The 19460-nt window shown below is 45.1% G+C and overlaps 1 protein-coding gene across 1 annotated transcript; it reads left to right on the top strand.

The window, feature by feature from the left end:
* Positions 1-431: 431 nt before the first annotated feature.
* On the top strand, positions 432-16571 carry LOC135919971 (uncharacterized). Its single transcript, XM_065453993.2, has 3 exons — positions 432-1330; positions 5482-5702; positions 14167-16571. Exons 1-3 carry the CDS (start codon positions 682-684, stop codon positions 16243-16245), a joined length of 2949 nt encoding a protein of 982 aa, XP_065310065.1. The 5' UTR covers positions 432-681; the 3' UTR covers positions 16246-16571.
* The last annotated feature ends 2889 nt before the right edge of the window (positions 16572-19460 follow it).

Below are 19460 nucleotides of genomic sequence, written 5' to 3'. Positions count from 1 at the left end.
GAACTACGCCACTTACAATTCCCTTGGAGCAGGAAGTCTTGCAAAACAAGACAAACGGAGGTTACATTAACGAGACTACGTTGTCGAGTCCCATCTCTAAATTTTTACATGCACCGATCTGGTCTGGCAATATCCCCATTGTGCCATTTTTGCAATGCATTAGAGACGATTGAGCACTACCTACTGGAATGCCGGCGTTTCTCCTCCACGAGGAAAATGACATTAGAAATTACAGTGCGACAGCTTGGTCTGCCATTGAACACTCCGGTTCTGCTGTCTTTCGGAGCGTCTGTGCTTGGGCACTCACACAGGAATGTTTGCTTCGCCTTAGAAAAATTTCTTATTGAATCAAACCGATTTCATTGATGACCATATTATTTTATTCATTCCTCCTCTATTGCCTCATTGATATATTCAAGATACTTATTTTTTTTTCTTCTCCTCTACGTAGCATGACAATCTACTGAACCATTTCGATTTTCCCTCGCCTAAATTCATGTAACAAAATTTTAGATTTTTACCTCCTTTTCTGAACACATAAGCAAAGTCTGCCCGACTCTTGGCCAATCCCCGCGAGTGGGTAAGCGCCAAACTCATCCAGGACATCATCATCATCATTGTCGTTCCTGCCAGCATATAGCAAGCATCTGCGTCTACGTTCGCCCGAAAGATCGACCACGGATGCAGAAATCAACGAAAGATGACGTTGGCCGCAGACCGACAGGCTCGGCGAGTAAAGTTTCAGCCGACACAGTCGCCCCGCCTCTCCAGGCCCCGAGCGGGTCTTCCAACGTTGGCCGAGCAACGACCGATCATTCAGCTCCCACCGCCACGGCCGTTGCAGGACGCTCTCGGCGGCGTCGAAACAAGTCATCGTCCACTTCTTCGTCCGTCTCGCAAGCCAACATCGCCGTCCACCCGAAGAAGCCGAAGCGCTCTTCGAGAAGCTCCCGGACCCCGTCCTCGCGCTCAGAAACAGCTGAACCTGTGGCGCTTACCCTAGGGGGCCAGTCGTCTACCACAGCGTCTGCTTCATCCCGGCCGGAGGACGAGCCAACGCCGTCATCTAAGAACGCCCACCGGGCCACCAGCCGCAGTGGCCATCCTTGCACAGACGAGCTTACGCGCGAAGACCGCCCAGGTGAAGCACCCAGTGTAGGAGGCTCCCGATCGCTGAGGGCGACGCGAGGACAGGTCGTCTATGACTCACGTCCAGCCGAGACCGGTCCCAAGTGTTCTGCAGGGAAGTCAAGCCTGCCGGGGACTAATGCTGGCAGCGAGCCGTGCGCCCGACAGGCACCGGAGGGAGTCGGGGCTGCTTTTCCGTCAAGTAAGAACTTTTTTTTTTAACAGCGACGATGTTATCCTCTAGTTGGTCAGGCATTTTCGTGGCACGACCTCGTGGAAAAAGAATACCTTTGGAGATAAAGAAAAAAGGACTTGATCGATTGAAGCGAAAAGTACTTACATTCTTTGGTATCATGCATACTACGTGCAGTACAACATTCGTTTCAATAAAAAACATGCAGAAAACATTTACCCAAACCATGTCATTGATAAGACACTCCTGATAACAGTGCTAAACACGTAGCGCTTCTGCATACGTTTGCCGGTAAAGATTACTCTTGCGCAAGCTGCCGCGATGATGGCAGCTTGAGGCGTGGGGCTGGAGGTAACTAGCCTTTCTATAAACGAACCAGCCGAGCAACAGTTTTCATTGTTGTTGTAGCACCGCTGTGAGTATGCAATGCATAAGCAGGCCTCCCGAGGAGCAGCATGAAGACGAGGAGCGGCAAAGGGAAAAGAAACGGCAATACGACCACTCAGGGCATGGTGCCAAAAGTACCATTACTCCCTTACTTTAAATTATCATTACTACCGTTAGGAGCATTACCCTGAAGCAATAACGCATTGCATACCCCCCTCAGCAGTTGTAGTGGTAGTCTTCAACAGCTTCGCTAGACGTCCACTTTCGCGCGGCCAGGATAGCGAGTGAACTTTTTTTCACGCATCCTGCCGCAGACGGGTGGTCGACTATATGGAACCAAGGACAAGTCAACAGTCAAAGAACCCCTTGATCAACCCCGTTTAATAGCCGTAACACATGCATAAATAGTGCCACCGGCTCTGAATCACTTTGGACTCATAGAGCACTTTGGGGCTACAATAAACGTGAGGTGGTGCGAGAAATTTGCAAATGATTAATGGTGCCAGCACTAACATTCGCGAATGATATTCTGTGCTTAAAATCGGGCATTGTGACGGTGTTAGAAGTTAAAGATCGGCAAGTCGGTCGGCTTTAAGAGGAGGGGACACCGTGAAACCACAAAGAGGCAGTGCAGGATGCCATGAGCTAGAACTCTTTTGAAGTCGGAGAAGGACAGATCGAAATTGGTTTTGAAGAAATTTAACGCTCTCGCGTTAAAATTTGCTGTGAGGCGTGGTTCGACTACGGACGGCTCGGGTGGACGCGCGCGCCCTCCCGCTGTGTCTTGAAAGCCATCTGCCACGGGCACATAGTCCGGCCGCGCGCTGTGTGTTCGAGCCGCAGCTCGCATTGATGCGAGACGCAGTACGAAGATCAATGCGCGCGTTGCTGCTGCCGCGTTTGTGCACTCCAGCGTTCCGACAGCGAGCTTCCGCAGTCGAGTGACGTGTGTTCATGTTTGTTATTGCGTGCGTGACACCATGTTTGTTAATTTAGTTAGTATGTCTATGCTTACAAGTTTATACTGCTGACAAAACTACTATCTTTACTTCGTATAGTTCGCTATCCACTAATTTCCTATCGCGAGCGATGCCGCACCGTTCGGGTGAAACTGCGACTGTTTTTTCATTACCACAAAGCGTAACACCACAAGGTTACATGGCCAGCCTGGAAAGTTTAATGCTCAATCCTATATATCCTAACCTATCCTCAATATATATATATATATATATATATATATATATATATATATATATATATATATATATATATATATATATGTATATATATATATATATATATATATATATATATATATATATATATATATATATATATATATATATATATATATGCGGCTGACATAATCACCACATGCCTGCAGTCCCGCAAGACAGTTTTGACAGCTGAAGATAAAGAACGTTTAACTTCATGCGTACATATGATTCGCGTTGCCATATAGCCTAACTAAAGGTAGCTCATCCGGGGTGGATGTACTCAAACGTCTTCCTTATTCACACTGAATTCTTCCGAAGAAGGAGAAGTTGTTCTTATTAGCCTTTTAGGTAGGTTCTAAAGAGGCCACGCCGTATCCACTCTGACTGCCGTCACTGAGCTCGCCATGTCCTCTCCACGACGAATTCTTGAAATGCAGGATTAGTTGCGCGTTGTTCGGAATCATCACTGGCGAGCTTTCATGCTGGCCAGACCCCGCGAGTTGAGAGGGGCCAAGGACACTTTAGCGCACTGTGGTGTCACACCAGCTAGTGTGCTTTACTGCTGCCCCACAAAAAAGGAGTAAACTCACGTGGCGCCACCAGGCAGCTATGAAATCTTTAGTAACCAAAGTTAGTCACATCAAAGGCTGCTTGGTCTCCGACGCATTGGTGGTATCTGTCTTATGGGAGGGTTGCTACGCAGTCTTTCTCTTGGATCTGATACACAGGTGTAATGCCGAACTAAAAAGGCCAGCTAAAGGCCCTTAGAACATAGCAGCGCCTGGGTGAAGAACTCCGGTAATCTCAAGGCTCTGCCTCTTGCGTTAGCGCCTTGTTTCGTCTTGTTTACATTCCAAGCATTGCACTGAGCACTTTCAAAAGGCGCGTTCTGTTCCGTCTCAGGTTCCTTCAAAAAATATGAACAAAAGTGCTACCCAACATAAAGAGCTGACCATGAAGAAGCGAAGAACTTGGTGAAAGGAGATGAAAATTATATAGGGAAGATGAAGAAATAAGGCAAGCCTTGACGCGCCATAAAACAGAGGAATCTTCCGCGACATGAAATGCTTAGTGAGCATACTGCGTAAACTTATATGGTGTTTAGGGAGACAGTAACATTTTGCTCGACGATTTCGAATAGTCGAAATGCAGCGTAAATCCATTCGGTGCGCTGCTGAGCCGGGAGACAATAAATCGATGTCACAAAGAACTAAAAATCCAGCGGCCACCATGCCACCTCGGTTGCTCAACAGGCAAGCGAACAAGGCCCACCGTTACTTGTAATTTGTGTGATTGATAACGTGAATGACGGATTCGAGCATCAGATTAGTCGCAGACTATTTTGTAGTGTTCAAAGAAGTAGCACCTGCATCCAACCAAAAAGTACTAGAGAGTGCTCTTCTTGCAGTTGATATTTAGCGTGGAGAGTAAGATATGGTAAGAGAATTTCAAGAAAAACTATTTTGTCTTGTATCACGTGGAAGAAAAATCTCTTCGAGTTTCTCTACGTCTTCATGATTGTCCAGTGGTACAACTGGATCAATTCAAATGCCAAAGGTCCTGCACTTGCCAGTGACCTTACTTGCATGACACGTACCTCAGATATCGGGTAAATGTACAAAAGTGCTTTGTAAACAGTTGTTCCTGATAATGATCTTGATTGGTCCTGGTGGGAATATGGTACGGTTTACTTTACTATTTTACTAATAAAGATATCGGGCACTGAGAGAAGGTACCATAAGAAGCCACAAGATTCATATTTAGTAAGTATCAAATGCAGCATTCTCCTAGCTTCTTTTATGCGATAACATAACATTATCTTGCAGGAAACACGAAGACTGTTTAGCCATTTATTATTTTTACATGACATCCTCTCGAGAAAAATTATACCAACTAACTCTACCACATTCTGTCAAAGAACTGAAGCATGAACGCGAAATAAGCTCGATAACTGATTAGCACCCATGCTTGCCCGAACTAACTCCGAGAATTATTTTTTTTAATTTTTTTATTTATTTTTTCTCAGAGCAGTAGTGAAATTAAATTCACAACTTCAGGAGAATTTCACATCAAGTGACTTCGCGAAAAGAAATTTATAATTATTTCTTCCCTGTCTGCCCTAATAGCGCATGCGTGTTTTTGTGTTGTCACTGATGGCCTTTTTTTGTCTTTCCTGAAAGAATCAACGTGCTCGTCAGCAGTATTTATAAATAAGCAAGCCAATAAGATTGTGCAGCTGTACCACCCTTATGTAAAACACGCACAGTCAGTTTGTCTTGATCTAAGATTTCAATCTTGAGTTCAGAACATAAACTCGTCTGCCGTGTCTGGAACTGTGATCGACCACAGTACGTATCAAAACTGCACTACCTTTTCACTCCTATGAGGTTTTCAGTGACATCAACACCCTGTGTTGACGCAGCAACACATTGCTTACGTTCACAGACTTCATTTGCAGCTACGAACGCTCAGACGTTGACATTCTTTTTGCTTTCCTACATGCTTATCAGTATCGTCTTCTAATTCCCGTCATGGATGCCTGTTGCGCCTGCGCAGTGCTGCAACACCAGCATTCCGCAATGAACCGGGATTCCAACCTGGAAGACGGGCGCGTCACGCATCGACCCGATACGGCGGTTCCTGGACCAGCAGGGGCCCCTGAGATAACTCGCGGAAGCTTATCCACGATGGATAGCCGGTTGAAGTTCCAGACTGACCTTGGCAACGGGACTGGCGCGACAGGATTGACTCCCAGCATCCTGGAACTCCGTAAACTGGTCAGTAGACTGTCGCGTTTCGCAGCTCCGTTTTTATTTGTTGGAGCCAGTGGGTCATCCGTCCATTGTTGTTGAGGTACACAGATAACATTCAATCTCATCGATAAGTAAACGACTCCGCTTAAGGGGCTGCTAATCCGGTGCAGCTTTTACAATGTTTTTCGTTCGGCAGGACAATTGGTCATTGGCAGGCCGACTTCGCTAATTACATGTCCAGCATCAGCCATCAGAATTGGCTCAAATTTTCTCAGTGCATTTGCCAATGCTTTTTTTTTCGGGTCATGTACTCTGCAAGGTGTCACCCTCGCGTGTTGTGCAAACGCCCTACGACAGGAGGAAGTGGGAGGGGCACAAACGCTTGCAATAAGGCTTGTCGTGCTGAGGAAAGGGCCAATGGCCACATGCGATACCGTTCTGGGCTTAGCCCACGATAAACCAGAGCGCCTAACCGAACCGGAACTTAACCAAAAAAACCTGAGCTGAACCGTTAGTTTCAGCCAAGCTGGCACGAACCTAACCAATATGTTTCCGCCCTCTTTTGGTACTGAACCTGAACCGAAGCTTTTTTGGAGAAACCCTTCCGGACCTGTCCGACCACAAGTTGAACCCAACCCAGGGTTGTTTCTTCCTGAAATTCTACGGCCATGCAGGAGGCTGCACAGACGAGGGTATTCAACGTTCCTCCTGTCAGGTCGCCGCACCGAGCATAATGTTAACATTGTAAAGGTAATCTGGCTCGGCAAGGTGATTTTCATTGTCCCACTAAACTGTACGCATTGTAGGCGCTTGCCCTGCCATTATGATAAACTTATCATTATTTTACTCGTCTCTTGATTTCCCAAACTATTGCTGTTTCGCCTATAGCCACCCAAGAATCACCTTCGCTGGTTAATAAACTATTTCCCTTCAACACTTGTCAATGAACGCTGTCAAGCCACATCTTCAACTGGAAGTCCTCAGGGCTCACCAATAAGTACCCTACCACGGAATATTATGATTCATAGGCTTTCAAATCTTTCCTTCTCGCCAGGTGTATGAACACATTTAAAGAACGACGACACGTAGTCGTCATTTCTGCGACCAGCCGCTCCGATCAAGAAGCATAAGTCACCTCCAGCCCATAAAAAAATCGTGCTACATATACTTCCCCCAATAGCCAAGCCAATGCTTCTACCCGACTTTGCATCCCCACTGTTCGTTCAAGTTGAGTCACCCCCAAATGTGAATAACAAATAAAATAAACCGACGTTACTTTTCATTCGAACCTTTACTGCACATCTCAACAACCTCCAGACAAAACCAGAAATTTTTATTATCATTTCCAAAAAATTTTAAATGCATTATTTTGAATGCCCAGTTGACATACGCCGTTTATAGAGAGATGGGCGAACAATAATGCGACAACGTCAAAAGCACCGTGTCGCAGAAAATCCGGTGTCGGCGTCTTCGCATTACGCGTCCGATGCTCTCGCACGTAATGCGGCATCGCACGCGTAATGCGAAGACGTGGGATCGTTCCCCACCTGCGAACAAGTTGTTTTTTTCATCCACTTTCACTGCCATCAATTTATCATTTCTTTAATTCAATTAGTAAGTAGAAGCAATTTCCCCTATGTTTTTCCTTGGTGCCCTTGGTTGTTGGCTTCTCATCTCATGAGTTTAGTCATTCAACAAGGAGTGCTTCACTTGACGAGTGATATGGTAGATATTTATAGTTCTCAGGTGACTTAGGTGCATGACTTAATCCTCCATCAAGGAGGGTCTCAGTTTATGAATTATATGATAAAATTCATAGCCCTCCGGCGAGTTTGGTACCCGACTGTATGCTTCATCAAGGAGTGGTTCAGTTTAGGAGTAGTGTGGTAAAACTTATACTTCTCCGGCGAGTTATGTGCATGAATTCAATCATCCATCAAATAGTGGTTTAGTCGAGTAAGGTGGTAAAGATGTGTTGTTGTCCAGCGAGTTAAGCGCATGACTTTATCGTCGATCAAGGAGGGGCTCAGTTTATGAGTGATACGGTGAAAATGTACAGTTCCCCGACGAGTTGCGTGCATGACTTTAATCGTCCGTCATTGAGGGATTCAGTTTGAGTTAAAAATGTCTCGTGCGAGTTTGGTGGATGACTTGGAAACACCGTTCAAAGGACGTTCACCTATAGACTGTACAACATAGAACAGTGTTGGTGCATGGAAAGAATGCATGCGGCAAGCAAGTGCACACATTTCGAGGTGAGGTGTTCAATTCAATCGCGCAACCATAACATTATTACAAGGCACGCATGCTTCAGCTTTTACTTGAAAAAAAGAACGTAATTTAAAGTAACGACGCTTTGAATTATTCTGCCTTCACTTTATTCGTAAGCAAACTGTACACAACCTCTACGCCAGTATTCCTGAAGGGGCGAGAGGTGCCAGCACTGCGACCTCGGCAAAGCTTTTGATGTGGTCAGCCATCCAATGCTCCTCGTGAAGTTTACGCACCATGGTGTTGCTGCTTCAGCTGTTGCTCTTCATCGCAACTGTCTTCTTGGAGAGGTTGAGCTATGGTGACGTCAATGAACAGCCATCTTTTGTGCACAAGCCTACTAGCGGTGTCATTCAAGGCCAGTGTGTCGGAACGGAAACGGAAGCGGAAACGAAAAACGAAACAAAACGATATTCTGGACCCGAACGAAAACGACCCGAAACGTTATTTATTATTTTTGTTTTGGACTGAAACCGAAATATTTGTTGTCGGTTTTCGGTTCAAGCGGAAAGTCGCCAGCCCTAAACGACCGATGTCAGGCAAGCCCAGAATTAGTGCGTATCTCAGGGGTCCGCATAAGCACGTACCTCAGCCAGGGATAGTGCGAGCGATAGCCGGTTGAAAGCTCCACCAATCTAAGCCGGCCCCTCGGTACACTAGCAGATCGGCATCGTAGCGAAACCCAAGGCTTCCGCGCAGATGAGCTTATCGTTTCGTTTTTCTGCTGGTGCAGCGTTTGGTTACCGAAATTTTATCGTTCTTTTATGTCCGTAAGTTCGTTTTTATCGGAACAGCAGTCTCGCTTTTTCAACGAATGCACTCAATGACATTTATGCTTCTGAAATTACGCTCAATGCCTTGACTCAAGGCATTGAGCATAATCCGAGAATTTGTAATTCACTTAGTGAGGAAAATAAATCCCACGTTTTTTATCGTTACTTTGCTTCAAAAATTTTTTACATATGAACCAATACTGTTATGAACCGTTAAGGATTATCTTTTTTTCGTTCTGCAGCACAACCGGAACGGCACTTTTTTTCAGTGGAACAAAACTAAAACGAGAACGAAAAAACATTTCGTCTCCTATAACGTGCTCGAGGCTCCGCATTATAGGACCACTCCTGCCCTAGCTATTTGTCAACAATATTTCTGCCGTTATGCGGAAGGGGTGCTATCTTCAATGTGCCCATGACAACAAGATTTTCCGAGACATTGACACTATTGATTAGCGTCGAACTCTTCAGTTTGACCTGATGTCGTTTGCAGAATGGTGCAAAAAATAACGACCTCAGCCTCAGCGCTTCTAAGACCACAATTACATTCTTTGCTCGCAAAGCTGAAAGTGTTCTATTTTTTATTATTCTGCGGACTCTCTTCCAATTAGGAGGGCTGTTGAGGGCAAAGATCTCGCTGTGCCCTTTAACGCCTTGTTAACCTTTTCATCCCATATTGAACGCATTGCTATGCGTGGTCTGTGTTCTCTGAGCTCTCTTTGCCGCCTCTCACGCGAATTCCCACTCCCACTCGTTTCCTGATGCTCCATCAGGCTATATGTGCTCCCACACTTGAATGCGCATCGGCTGGGTGGAATTCAACTTCGAAATTCCACAGTGATGCACCATAAAGTGTCCAGACAAAGTTCGTACCAATTTACCGCAATCGTCATTCCACTGGCGTTGGTCAGTCTTGTAGCACTCGCACTTCACCCTCACAATACCGTCCCTCAACTGCCGACGTATTCGCGCAGACTTTCTGTTTTTTTGTACAAGCTCCTTCCCAGAAACGTGACCTGCGCTGGACTACTCATCTCGCATATCAGACCGCAGAAAGTCACAGTGGAGCACCGACTATTCTTCGTTTCAGCTTGTCATGGCAAACATTCTGTTGCGTATAGAATTAAAAAATATGTATACTACCTATTTCGTTGATCTTGATACTTTTCAGAACTCGCTTTCGTCGTTCAGTATTGTCGTATGCTAGTTTTTTCTCTGTATACGCACGTGCTCTCTTTCGCTGTGTGATTTAGTACATATTCAGTTTGCCTGGTGATATGCCTAATGTTTCTTTCCTTTTTTTTTTTCTTCTCGTATGTTTACTGTTCTTGGTGCGTTGCATTCAAATGTATTTTACATGAATGGTGCAATGACTATAACCTCACCTTGAATGCTGCTATGACCAAAGCCACGACTTTCAGACGCAAAACAGGAAGCATTTCTTTTTTATTTTTTCTGTAGCTTCTGTACCTTTGTGTAAGGCCCGTGAGATAAATGTCGTCGGTGTGCTTTTTTTTATGCCGCCTTACACTTTCCTGTTCACACTAAACGCATTGCAATGCGGTGTATGCACTTTCCTGACTCTGTTGGCATTCTCCTGCACCGGTCCGCAAGTTGTGCATAACAATGTCTTCCTCAACTCGATGTCGATGTTGGGTCGTATGTCTTAGCACACGCCCCAACCACTTTGCTAACACCGAAATTTGGCGTTGTTCTAGCGCTGTTGGATTTTTTATGGTTGTCCTTACTTCGCTGCCGACGTAATCGCTCTGACCTACTTGGTTTCTTTTCGTTATGGTATCGTTATGGTATCACCACTGGCCCTAAACTCCTCAGTTGTATCATGTTTCATATTCTGTGCAAGATCACCAGGGAATTTAGTGCTTTCCGAGTTATTGCCTGTCATCACCAACACTCAACCATGCACAAAACACTGAGCCTCTGTAATGCTTATTTTCATTATGTGTTTCATAACTCGCTGTCATTGTTCTTTTCATAGATTTGCGTTGTGTCATAGTCTCAGACATTGCTCAACTGCCCCATCCATCCATCCATTCATCCATCAATCAATCAATCAATCAATCAATCTATCTATCTATCTATCTATCTATCTATCTATCAATCAATCGATCGATCGATCAATCGATCGATCGATCAATCCATCAATCCTTCAAACTATCCATCAATAAATTCATCAGTCCTTCAAACTATCCATCAATCAATCCATCCATCAATCAATCAATCAATCTACCAATCCATCAATCAATCAATCCATCAATCACTTCCATCAATCAATCCATCCATCAATCAATCAATCCATCTATCAATCAATCAATCCATCCATCAATCAACCCATCAATCCATCCATCAATCTATCCATCCATCAATCAATCCATTCATCCATCAATCCCTCCATCCATCCATCAATCCATCCATCCATCCATCCATTAATCAGTCAATCAATCAATCAATCCATCAATCCATCAATCCCTCAATTAATCTATCTATCTATCTATCTATCTATCTATCTATCTATCTATCTATCTATCTATCTATCTATCTATCTATCTATCTATCTATCTATCTCACAAGCCCATTTAAGGGCTTTGAGTAAAAGGGAGGGGGTGGAGGTGTGCAATAGAAGTGCTTCAACAGGAGTAATCAACATAAACATAGATACAGCCAGGCACACCATAAATACCATGTCCAAGAATTTTTGTCCAGGGTAAGCATTAGAAAGCGTATACACAATACCGTACTCAGGCAACACTCAATGTTCAATAATACAAGGATGAAAAACATCAAAAGAAAGCAGGTCAAGAATAAACTTATACAATGTTTCTACAGGAAATCTCAGTAGCTTTTTGTGGCTGCTCCTTCCTTGTGTTTTTGTTTCAAGGAGAATAAAATTCAATTCAATTCAATTCAATTCAACATTGTAATGCGTCATGAAAGGCGCCACGATTTCCTAAGCACGCTATGTTATTAGGAAGGCTGCTTCATACTGTTATGACACGTGGCAGTGCTGATTTGTGAAATGATCCTCTATTGTCAAAGATGCGCTATAAATTATGGCTATTGTTAAGGCGAGGTGACATGCGCTGGTGCGTCAAGGGGCAACACATGAGACTAAAGAAATTAAATTATGGCTTTTTTACGTGCCAACACCACGATTTGATTATGAGGCACGCCGTAGATGGGGACTCCGGAATAATTTGGACCACCAGGGTTTCTTTAACGTGCACCTAAATCTAAGTACATAGGGTTGTTTTCATATTTCGCCCCCCATCTAAATGCAGCAGCCGTGGGTGGGATTTGATCCCGTGACCTCGATTATCATAATCGTATCAATGAAAAAGGCAAAGATGATTTATCGTGGGACGAATTTGAAGTGGCTGGAGCGAGATATCTGGTTTAATCGTAGTTACGCGGCAAATTCTGTCGTAGTTACTCGTGATGAAGCGCGCGGCTCTATTTCGAATTGATTCTAGCCTACAAACTAAGTCATTTTCGATGTGGAGACCATAATTAAATTCTATCTGTGGGCGAACAAAAATCTGATATGCCAAGTTACGAACTCTAGCAGGGGATTTAGGCTTGTTCCGTCGAATATAAACCAGAGCTTTTGAAGCTTTTGCGCAGGTAGCTGTTATGTGTTTGCTCCAGAAAAGATGAGTTGTGACTTCGATGCCAAGGTTCTTATTGGAAGATGTTAGAGCGACGACGGTGTTACTTATGACGTAATAAAAGCGAGAGTCTCAATGTTTGCGCGAGAAGGCTATAGCTTGACGTGCATTTCTCTGAGTTTAGCGTCACCTGTCATGTACTGCACCTGAAACCGAAAAGGCTGAGGTCATTCTATAATAATAAATGGCCATCGGGTGTTGTTATCATACAGTATAGAATGCAATCGTCTACGAAAAGCCAAGTCTGCGATCATATGTTTTGCGCAAGGTCAATAATGAAAATTAAGAAGAGGACGATGGACATCGCCATGGCGGTACGCCAGAAGTAACGTCAGAATGAAGCGATGAGTGATTATCAAAGACAGTGAAATGCTGCCGCAAGGAGTGAAAATTTCGGAGCCAAGTTAAAGTTAACGAATACAGTCGGAGTGCGGATAATATTGAGATGAGGCGACAATGAGCGACACTATCAAACGCTTTCGAAAAATCTAAGAATGCACAGTCGATTTGCTGCTTGTTATTCATGGTGGAGTGTGATCTTGTGGTATCTGAGTATCTGAGCAACTGAGTATCATAAGTCTTTTCTGAGTTCTTGCTGATTAGAATAAAATATATCCAGAGATATACATAGATGTATGTCAGAAATAACCTTCGAGTTTTTCAAGTCCAAAGCAAGTTTATCAGATGATAAGGCTTGCCCAAGGATGTAGCACTACATTTGACTTAAAACTGTAACGGCACTTTTTATTATTATAGTTAATATTTTCAATACCGAAAGATGTGGATGATTTGATGCTATATATTATATGGTAGCATAAAAGGATATTCAATGTCAAAGCCTATGGGAACAATGGAACAATCTTCCTATGTTTCCTATTCTATTCATCTTGCGCCTTGCGGTATGTGCACTTCCTGTTTCAAAAATTTTGATTGTATTTATTTTTTGTACTCATATTCTCGTGCAGTTTTTTACAGCGAAGCTGTATACGGCGAGCCGATTCGTCCGTCTATCCGACGCCTGTACGCCGAAAACTCCTGCGGAGAAACCCCGTTTGCATGTGAGAAAAAAGATAGAAGTGCGCGATTGGTTGCGCCAGTAGTTACGTCGTTGCTGCCCGTCGCAGCTGAGCGCCCGCGCAGCAGTTTCCCTCCGGCTCCGAGATAAGTAGGCCACGCGTCAAACGTGCTCCTGAGGAGCAGGCAGCTTTCGATCAGCAACACCGCGACCAGAACCGTGGACGAGCTCGTCTACTCCGTGCCGACGCTGCAGCCCAAGCACAAGAACAGGCTCATGCAGCCGAGCGCAAGCAGCAATTGCGTACCGAGGATCCGGAAGACTACCAGGTTGTCGCTTAATGAACCGCCACGATTATTCCGATGTTAAACACCGGGCCGCACGTTTTAGCTTCGCTGGTTAACCTTGTGGGTGGAGTGCTTGGGCAGTGATTTTTTGTAAGTGTATGCCTGCGCCATCACCCAGACATTATGAATGCTCCTGGACACGGTAATTGATTGATTGATTGATTGATTGATTGATTGATTGATTGATTGATTGATTGATTGATTGATTGATTGATTGATTGATTGATTGATTGATTGATTGATTGATTGATTGATTGATCGATTGATTGATTGATTGATTGATTGATTGATTGATTGATTGATTGTGTAGATTAATACTCCATTATGCTTTATCCACCCAAGACGCCAATCAAGGCCACCCAAGAGTGATAATTTCTTCTACAATTATCTTTACAGGAAAAGCCTGCCTCGGAGAAGCAGTCACTGTGGCGAAGCCTACACGCAATTGTCCAAAAATCACCACTGTATCGCGAGACGTGCGTATCTGTGGTGATGCTAGGTACAGCTGCGGGAAGTCTCCTTCTGGGCTTACTCATAGTCGCAATCTTCTTCTATAGAGCTAATCCGAGCGTAGTCAACGTCTGTGGAAATAACGACTGTGTCGATCACGTTGCGACCCTCGGTTTGACACGAAACGACATCTCTGGTCCTTGCGAAAATTTTGGCCGATTTGTATGTTCCGGAATAAAGAACAGGTACGGCTCATTGGCCGGAAGCGTTGTATCGCAAAGGGTACTGGACTATACAGCCAAAGTTGTCATGCAACACGTGAAAAATTCAGTCTTCAGCAGGCCATCCGAACTAATCCGAAGATGTCTCGATCCAAACAGTCGTAACGACGTCATGTTGAGAGCTCTCGGAGACTTTTTACGAGACAAAAGCTTCGCCTGGCCGACCGATGATGATACCGGCGCTTTCCCCGACGCCGACTCACGAAATTATTCGCATCCACTGAAAATATTGCTCGATCTCACAATGACCTGGGCGATGCCAATCTGGTTCCACTGCGACCTCCTCGTTCGACGTGACAGCAATGACCGGGCATTTAGACTTAGTCCGTCTATTGTGGGATATGCGGCTAAAAAGTTTCAAGAGATCGTGGCGAGTTCCGACTTATACTTTACCTACGTTGAGGTCACAGCAAGCATAATTTTCCCGTTTCGAAAGCCAACACCTGCATTTGCTTCTTTTGTACGGCGCAGTAAAACCATCCAGGAACAAATCTACAACAACTTGTCATTTGTTTTCACGAGTTCCATTTACGAGCCCAAAAAAGTTCCATTGAGAGATATGCCTTCGTTCGTGCAGCAGCTCTCGTTCGACGACTGGCAGAGGGTGCTGCAACAAGTGTACAATGTGCGTCCCCCAATCAGCCGCGATGACGTAGTGTTTGTGACGAACCATCGGCTACTGGTCACCATGTGCACGCTCTTCAAAGCCTACACTCCGCAAGAGATCGCGTTCCACAGCGTGTGGTGGTTTGCTCAGATAGCGTGTATCCTCACGAGCAGTGTCCTGTTCAATGCAATCAGCACAGTTCAGCACGGAGGTCACGTGTATTCCACATACTGCGCCATTGTCGGAAGGAACTTGTACAACGTTTGGCTGGCGGCTGCGTCTAAGACTGATACGTCTATCCGAGATCAGGTGAGAATAGAGAAGTGCTTAGAAAACGTAAGGACTGCTGCTGTTGAAAAACTTGACGGTATCGCGAGGATCGAGAACTTGCCAAACGACGCAATCCAGACCATATTCACGCAGACGGAAACTATCGTCTGGCCCAATGGCAGTTTGGCAAGCCCGGAAGGCTTGCAACGTCACTACGGTCCAGTGCATAATGGCTCCGACGGATTCCTTGGCGAAATTGTTGCAACAGCGCGTTTCCAGCAGCGCTTCATCGGAACCTATGAAGGCAGTGTGGCTGCGAAGATATTTGTTCCTGCGAGTTCACGCCTGACTTACTACGATCCCGCACAGAACGTCATATCTGTGGCGACAGACCTGCTCGGACCGCCATTCTACTATTCTAGTGGCACCAGCGCCATGATATACGGCGGGCTCGGCTTTCATTACGCCGTGGAGGTTGTGATTGCGCTAAACAGCATGAGTGTTTTAATCCGCAACAACCTCACTTCGACCCCGACCCAGTCGTTAAATGCGAGCCTCTGGGTCCCGTCGACGTGCGATAATCATGATTTACTTTTTCCGGAGCTCCCAGCGCTTGCCTTGGCCCACGCGGCGTACCTACGCTTTCGTGATGTGGACTCGGACCTCCCTCTGAAAGGCTTGAGCTACAGCCCGGAACAGATCTTTTTCATTACCTTTTGCCACTCGACGTGTTGGTTCTACCCGAACAATACCAATTTTTCTCCCACCTGCAATGAAGTGGTCAAGAACTTTGCGCCATTTTCGAGAGCATTTTCCTGCCCAGAGGGTTCAGAAATGAAGGCTGCAACGAAGTGCCAATATCTATAGTACGTTTACGTTGTATTATTTATATACAGTTTTTTGTAGTAAATCCGTCTCCGTCGCCAAACGTTGCAGTCAGCCATTGACACCTCGACGGATATCGCCTGCATAGCCAGGAATTTTGGGCATTGCCCTTCAGACTTTGTGTCAAACTTCACTGCAGGGCACCAGCTTATCTCAATGGGCAGCATTTCTTAAAATGATATGTCGAAAAGCTACCCGAATTTGGATAACTTTCAGTTAGCAACGTCGAGAGAGCAAGGCTGAAACGTTACGAACAGGCGACTGCTGGAGACAACAGGAACCATGGTGGCTGTGTTCTGTGCAAAACTCTAAAGGGTACAATAGATATGCTATTCAAAGCGCATTAGATGTGTTCTAAATTTCTTGGAATTTTTTTTCTCCATTGATATTTCGTCCTAATTCGGCATTGCCCGTCGATCTCCCGCTTCAAGGAGATGTGGCCGCAGGCATCATCACCGTCGTTATCATGGTTCGTGCTCGTTGCTCACAGTGTGTCCTCGTAGCATGCGTCCGTGCTTGTACCGCCCCAGCCATCCAGAACTGTGCTCCACATTAACCGAACCCGCACACTTTTTTAAAGGGGATCAGTTTGCGAAGTCTCAAAGATGTGCAAAGCGAGAAATAAGTTTAGGCAAATTCATGTACTACACATAATTCCCTTGTTGGCTGCAGTTCTAGCGCAAGGAGCAGCGCTACAACTGCAGTATCTATAGCAACTATACAGGATCAACTATACAATCAACTATAGCAGGAAGCATGCATGGTATTCAATTGTATGCAGACAGTGATGGAAGTAACCAAGAGGCAATGTAAACACAAAATTGTATAATCACTTTTGTAAGGCGAGTAGATGGCAAGGCGTGCACCCATGCCCACAGGTAGACTAATGCCTTCAACTTCGAGTAACGATTTAGTGGGCCGAATGAAAGCGCATAGTGTCCAAGGAATTTTCGTTGTTCAAGTGTGAAATACCTACCGGTCACACCTCAAGTCCTTGGAAAGATCCTTGTTTGCGTAGTAAAGAGTTCCTGTTACGTTTCTCTGGCCTTCCATAAACATCCGTCAGAAAAGGTATGAGTAAGAGGCGATTGGAGGATTGGTGCAAGAAAAGTAGGGAAACGACAAAAAAGGGAGATGTACAAAAGCACAGTTCACATTAGGGGATCAGAAAATTTGGGTGCAGCAGTTCATAGTGTTTTTATTCCTTTTTTACTTTTTAACCTAGGTAGGACATTAAGGAGTATAATGGCATTAAGAGTATAATAGTATTAATTCTAGCCTGAAACAGGCACGTACCCAGGGGGGGGCCCGGGGGGGCCCGGGCCCCCCCCCCCCTCCCCACCCACGCCACCACTCCTCACACATTCCTGAAGCGCCGCCAGATCAATGTTGAGACTTGGCAGCTGTTCATCGGTCAGCATTATGCTGCCTTTTTCACTCCTTTTAGGTGGCGGTAGTTATCGGCATCTCTTGTAATGTGAAGGAAAGTTTTCTCATAGATTCCGCACCCACGCGATTAACTCGTGATGCGTTCAGTTGTCACCATCTATTCAACCATCACGCGCATAGCCGTTACTTTTGTTAGTTCAACCTTCTTTGTTTATGCTGATCCTGGGACCAGGAGAGGGATGCGACTGTTACTCAGCTGGCCTGTACTCTCATGGAACGAGTTGCTGCTGGAGAAAACGACAAGTGCGTTTAACTTTTGCCTTTGCTTCATTATTTCCTTGAATTAGGGCTCGCCGCGGCGCTGGCAGATGCCCGGAACCATATACACGTGATATGGGTTAGATAAGGTGGGAAATAAAATAATGTGAAAGAGCGTCCATCATGAAACCCTGCAATAACCCTCAAACCCATAAGAAAGATGACTGTCGCCCGTTACCTTGTCTGTTTTTCCCTAATTGTATAGCACTTTTCGTGCAAAATTGGCAACTGGAAACAAAAATCGCAAGGAGTTGAGAAATTAAGCGATCTACTAAGGGAGAGAGCCAAGGCAACAACTAAACTGCAAGAAAAAGCGATTAATAAAAAAGTTAACCGTTGTTTATGAGAATATTTATGGATCAACATCTTTTTATTTAAAAAGTAAGTAGAGAAAACGCGGCCGGAAGTGGAGAGCAATTACTTGTTTTGAATGACGCTTCTACAGTTATCGGTCGAACCGCCTCACGTAGCCACTTCTCTGCTGTGCTTATGTGGGTGTTTTTCTAACCTTTCGCGGTGAGCGCAGTACGTCCAGAATTGCAGAGTCCTGCGCTCTACGCAGTTGTATGGGACTGGCGGCCGCACAGCGTTACGCAATTCGCGGAACTGTCAAAACTGATCCACAAGGCGAAAATAACTGATATTCGAAACTATAACATGAGAAAGACTGAAGAAGCCGTAAAAAAATGAACGCAGCTTGACATCAGTAAATAGGAAGCCTGGCATAGGACAAACCATGATGTATTCACTAAAATATAAGAAGGATAATATCATAAGCAATCTCGAAGATATAGTAAAAGCAGCGGAAAAATTCTAAGCTGACCTGTATACAGTACCCGGAGGAGTCACGATACCTTACTTAGAAACAGTAATGAACAGGATACAGAAACTCTCCTATAACTAGCGATGAGGTCAGAAGGGCCCTGCAAGACATGAAACGATGAAGAGCAGGAGGACAAGGTGGAATAACAGTCAGTGGCGTAGCTAGGTCGTCTGGCACCCGGGGCCCGTAAGTCTTCTGTCACCTCCCCCCCCACCTCCCCCAGGGTGTAGCCGGCAGTAAGAGGGGTGTCTTCAGACGTATATGACACCCGCCCCCCTTACCCCCCCCCCCATTGGCCCCTTGCACCCGGGGCCCACGGCCCCCCTGTCCCCCCTGTTGCTACGCCACTGATAACAGTCGATTTAATCAAAGATGGAGGAGACATAATGCTTGGAAAACTGGCGGCTCTTTATACGAAGTGTCTATCGACTGCAAGGGTCCCAAAAAACTGGAAGAATGCAGACATTATACTAATTCACAAAAAAGGAGACGTCAAAGAATTGAAAAATTATAGGACTATTAACTTGCTCCAAGTATTATATAAAATATTTACCGAAATAATCTCCAATAGAATAAGGGCAACACTGGATTTTGTCAACCAAGGGAACAGGCTGGCTTTAGGAAGAGATACATTACAATGGATCACATCCATGTCATCAATCAGGTT

This window comes from Dermacentor albipictus, chromosome 4, assembly GCF_038994185.2.
Source record: "Dermacentor albipictus isolate Rhodes 1998 colony chromosome 4, USDA_Dalb.pri_finalv2, whole genome shotgun sequence".
In the NCBI taxonomy this organism is placed as follows: domain Eukaryota; kingdom Metazoa; phylum Arthropoda; class Arachnida; order Ixodida; family Ixodidae; genus Dermacentor; species Dermacentor albipictus.
This window is presented reverse-complemented; position numbering and strand designations above follow the sequence as displayed.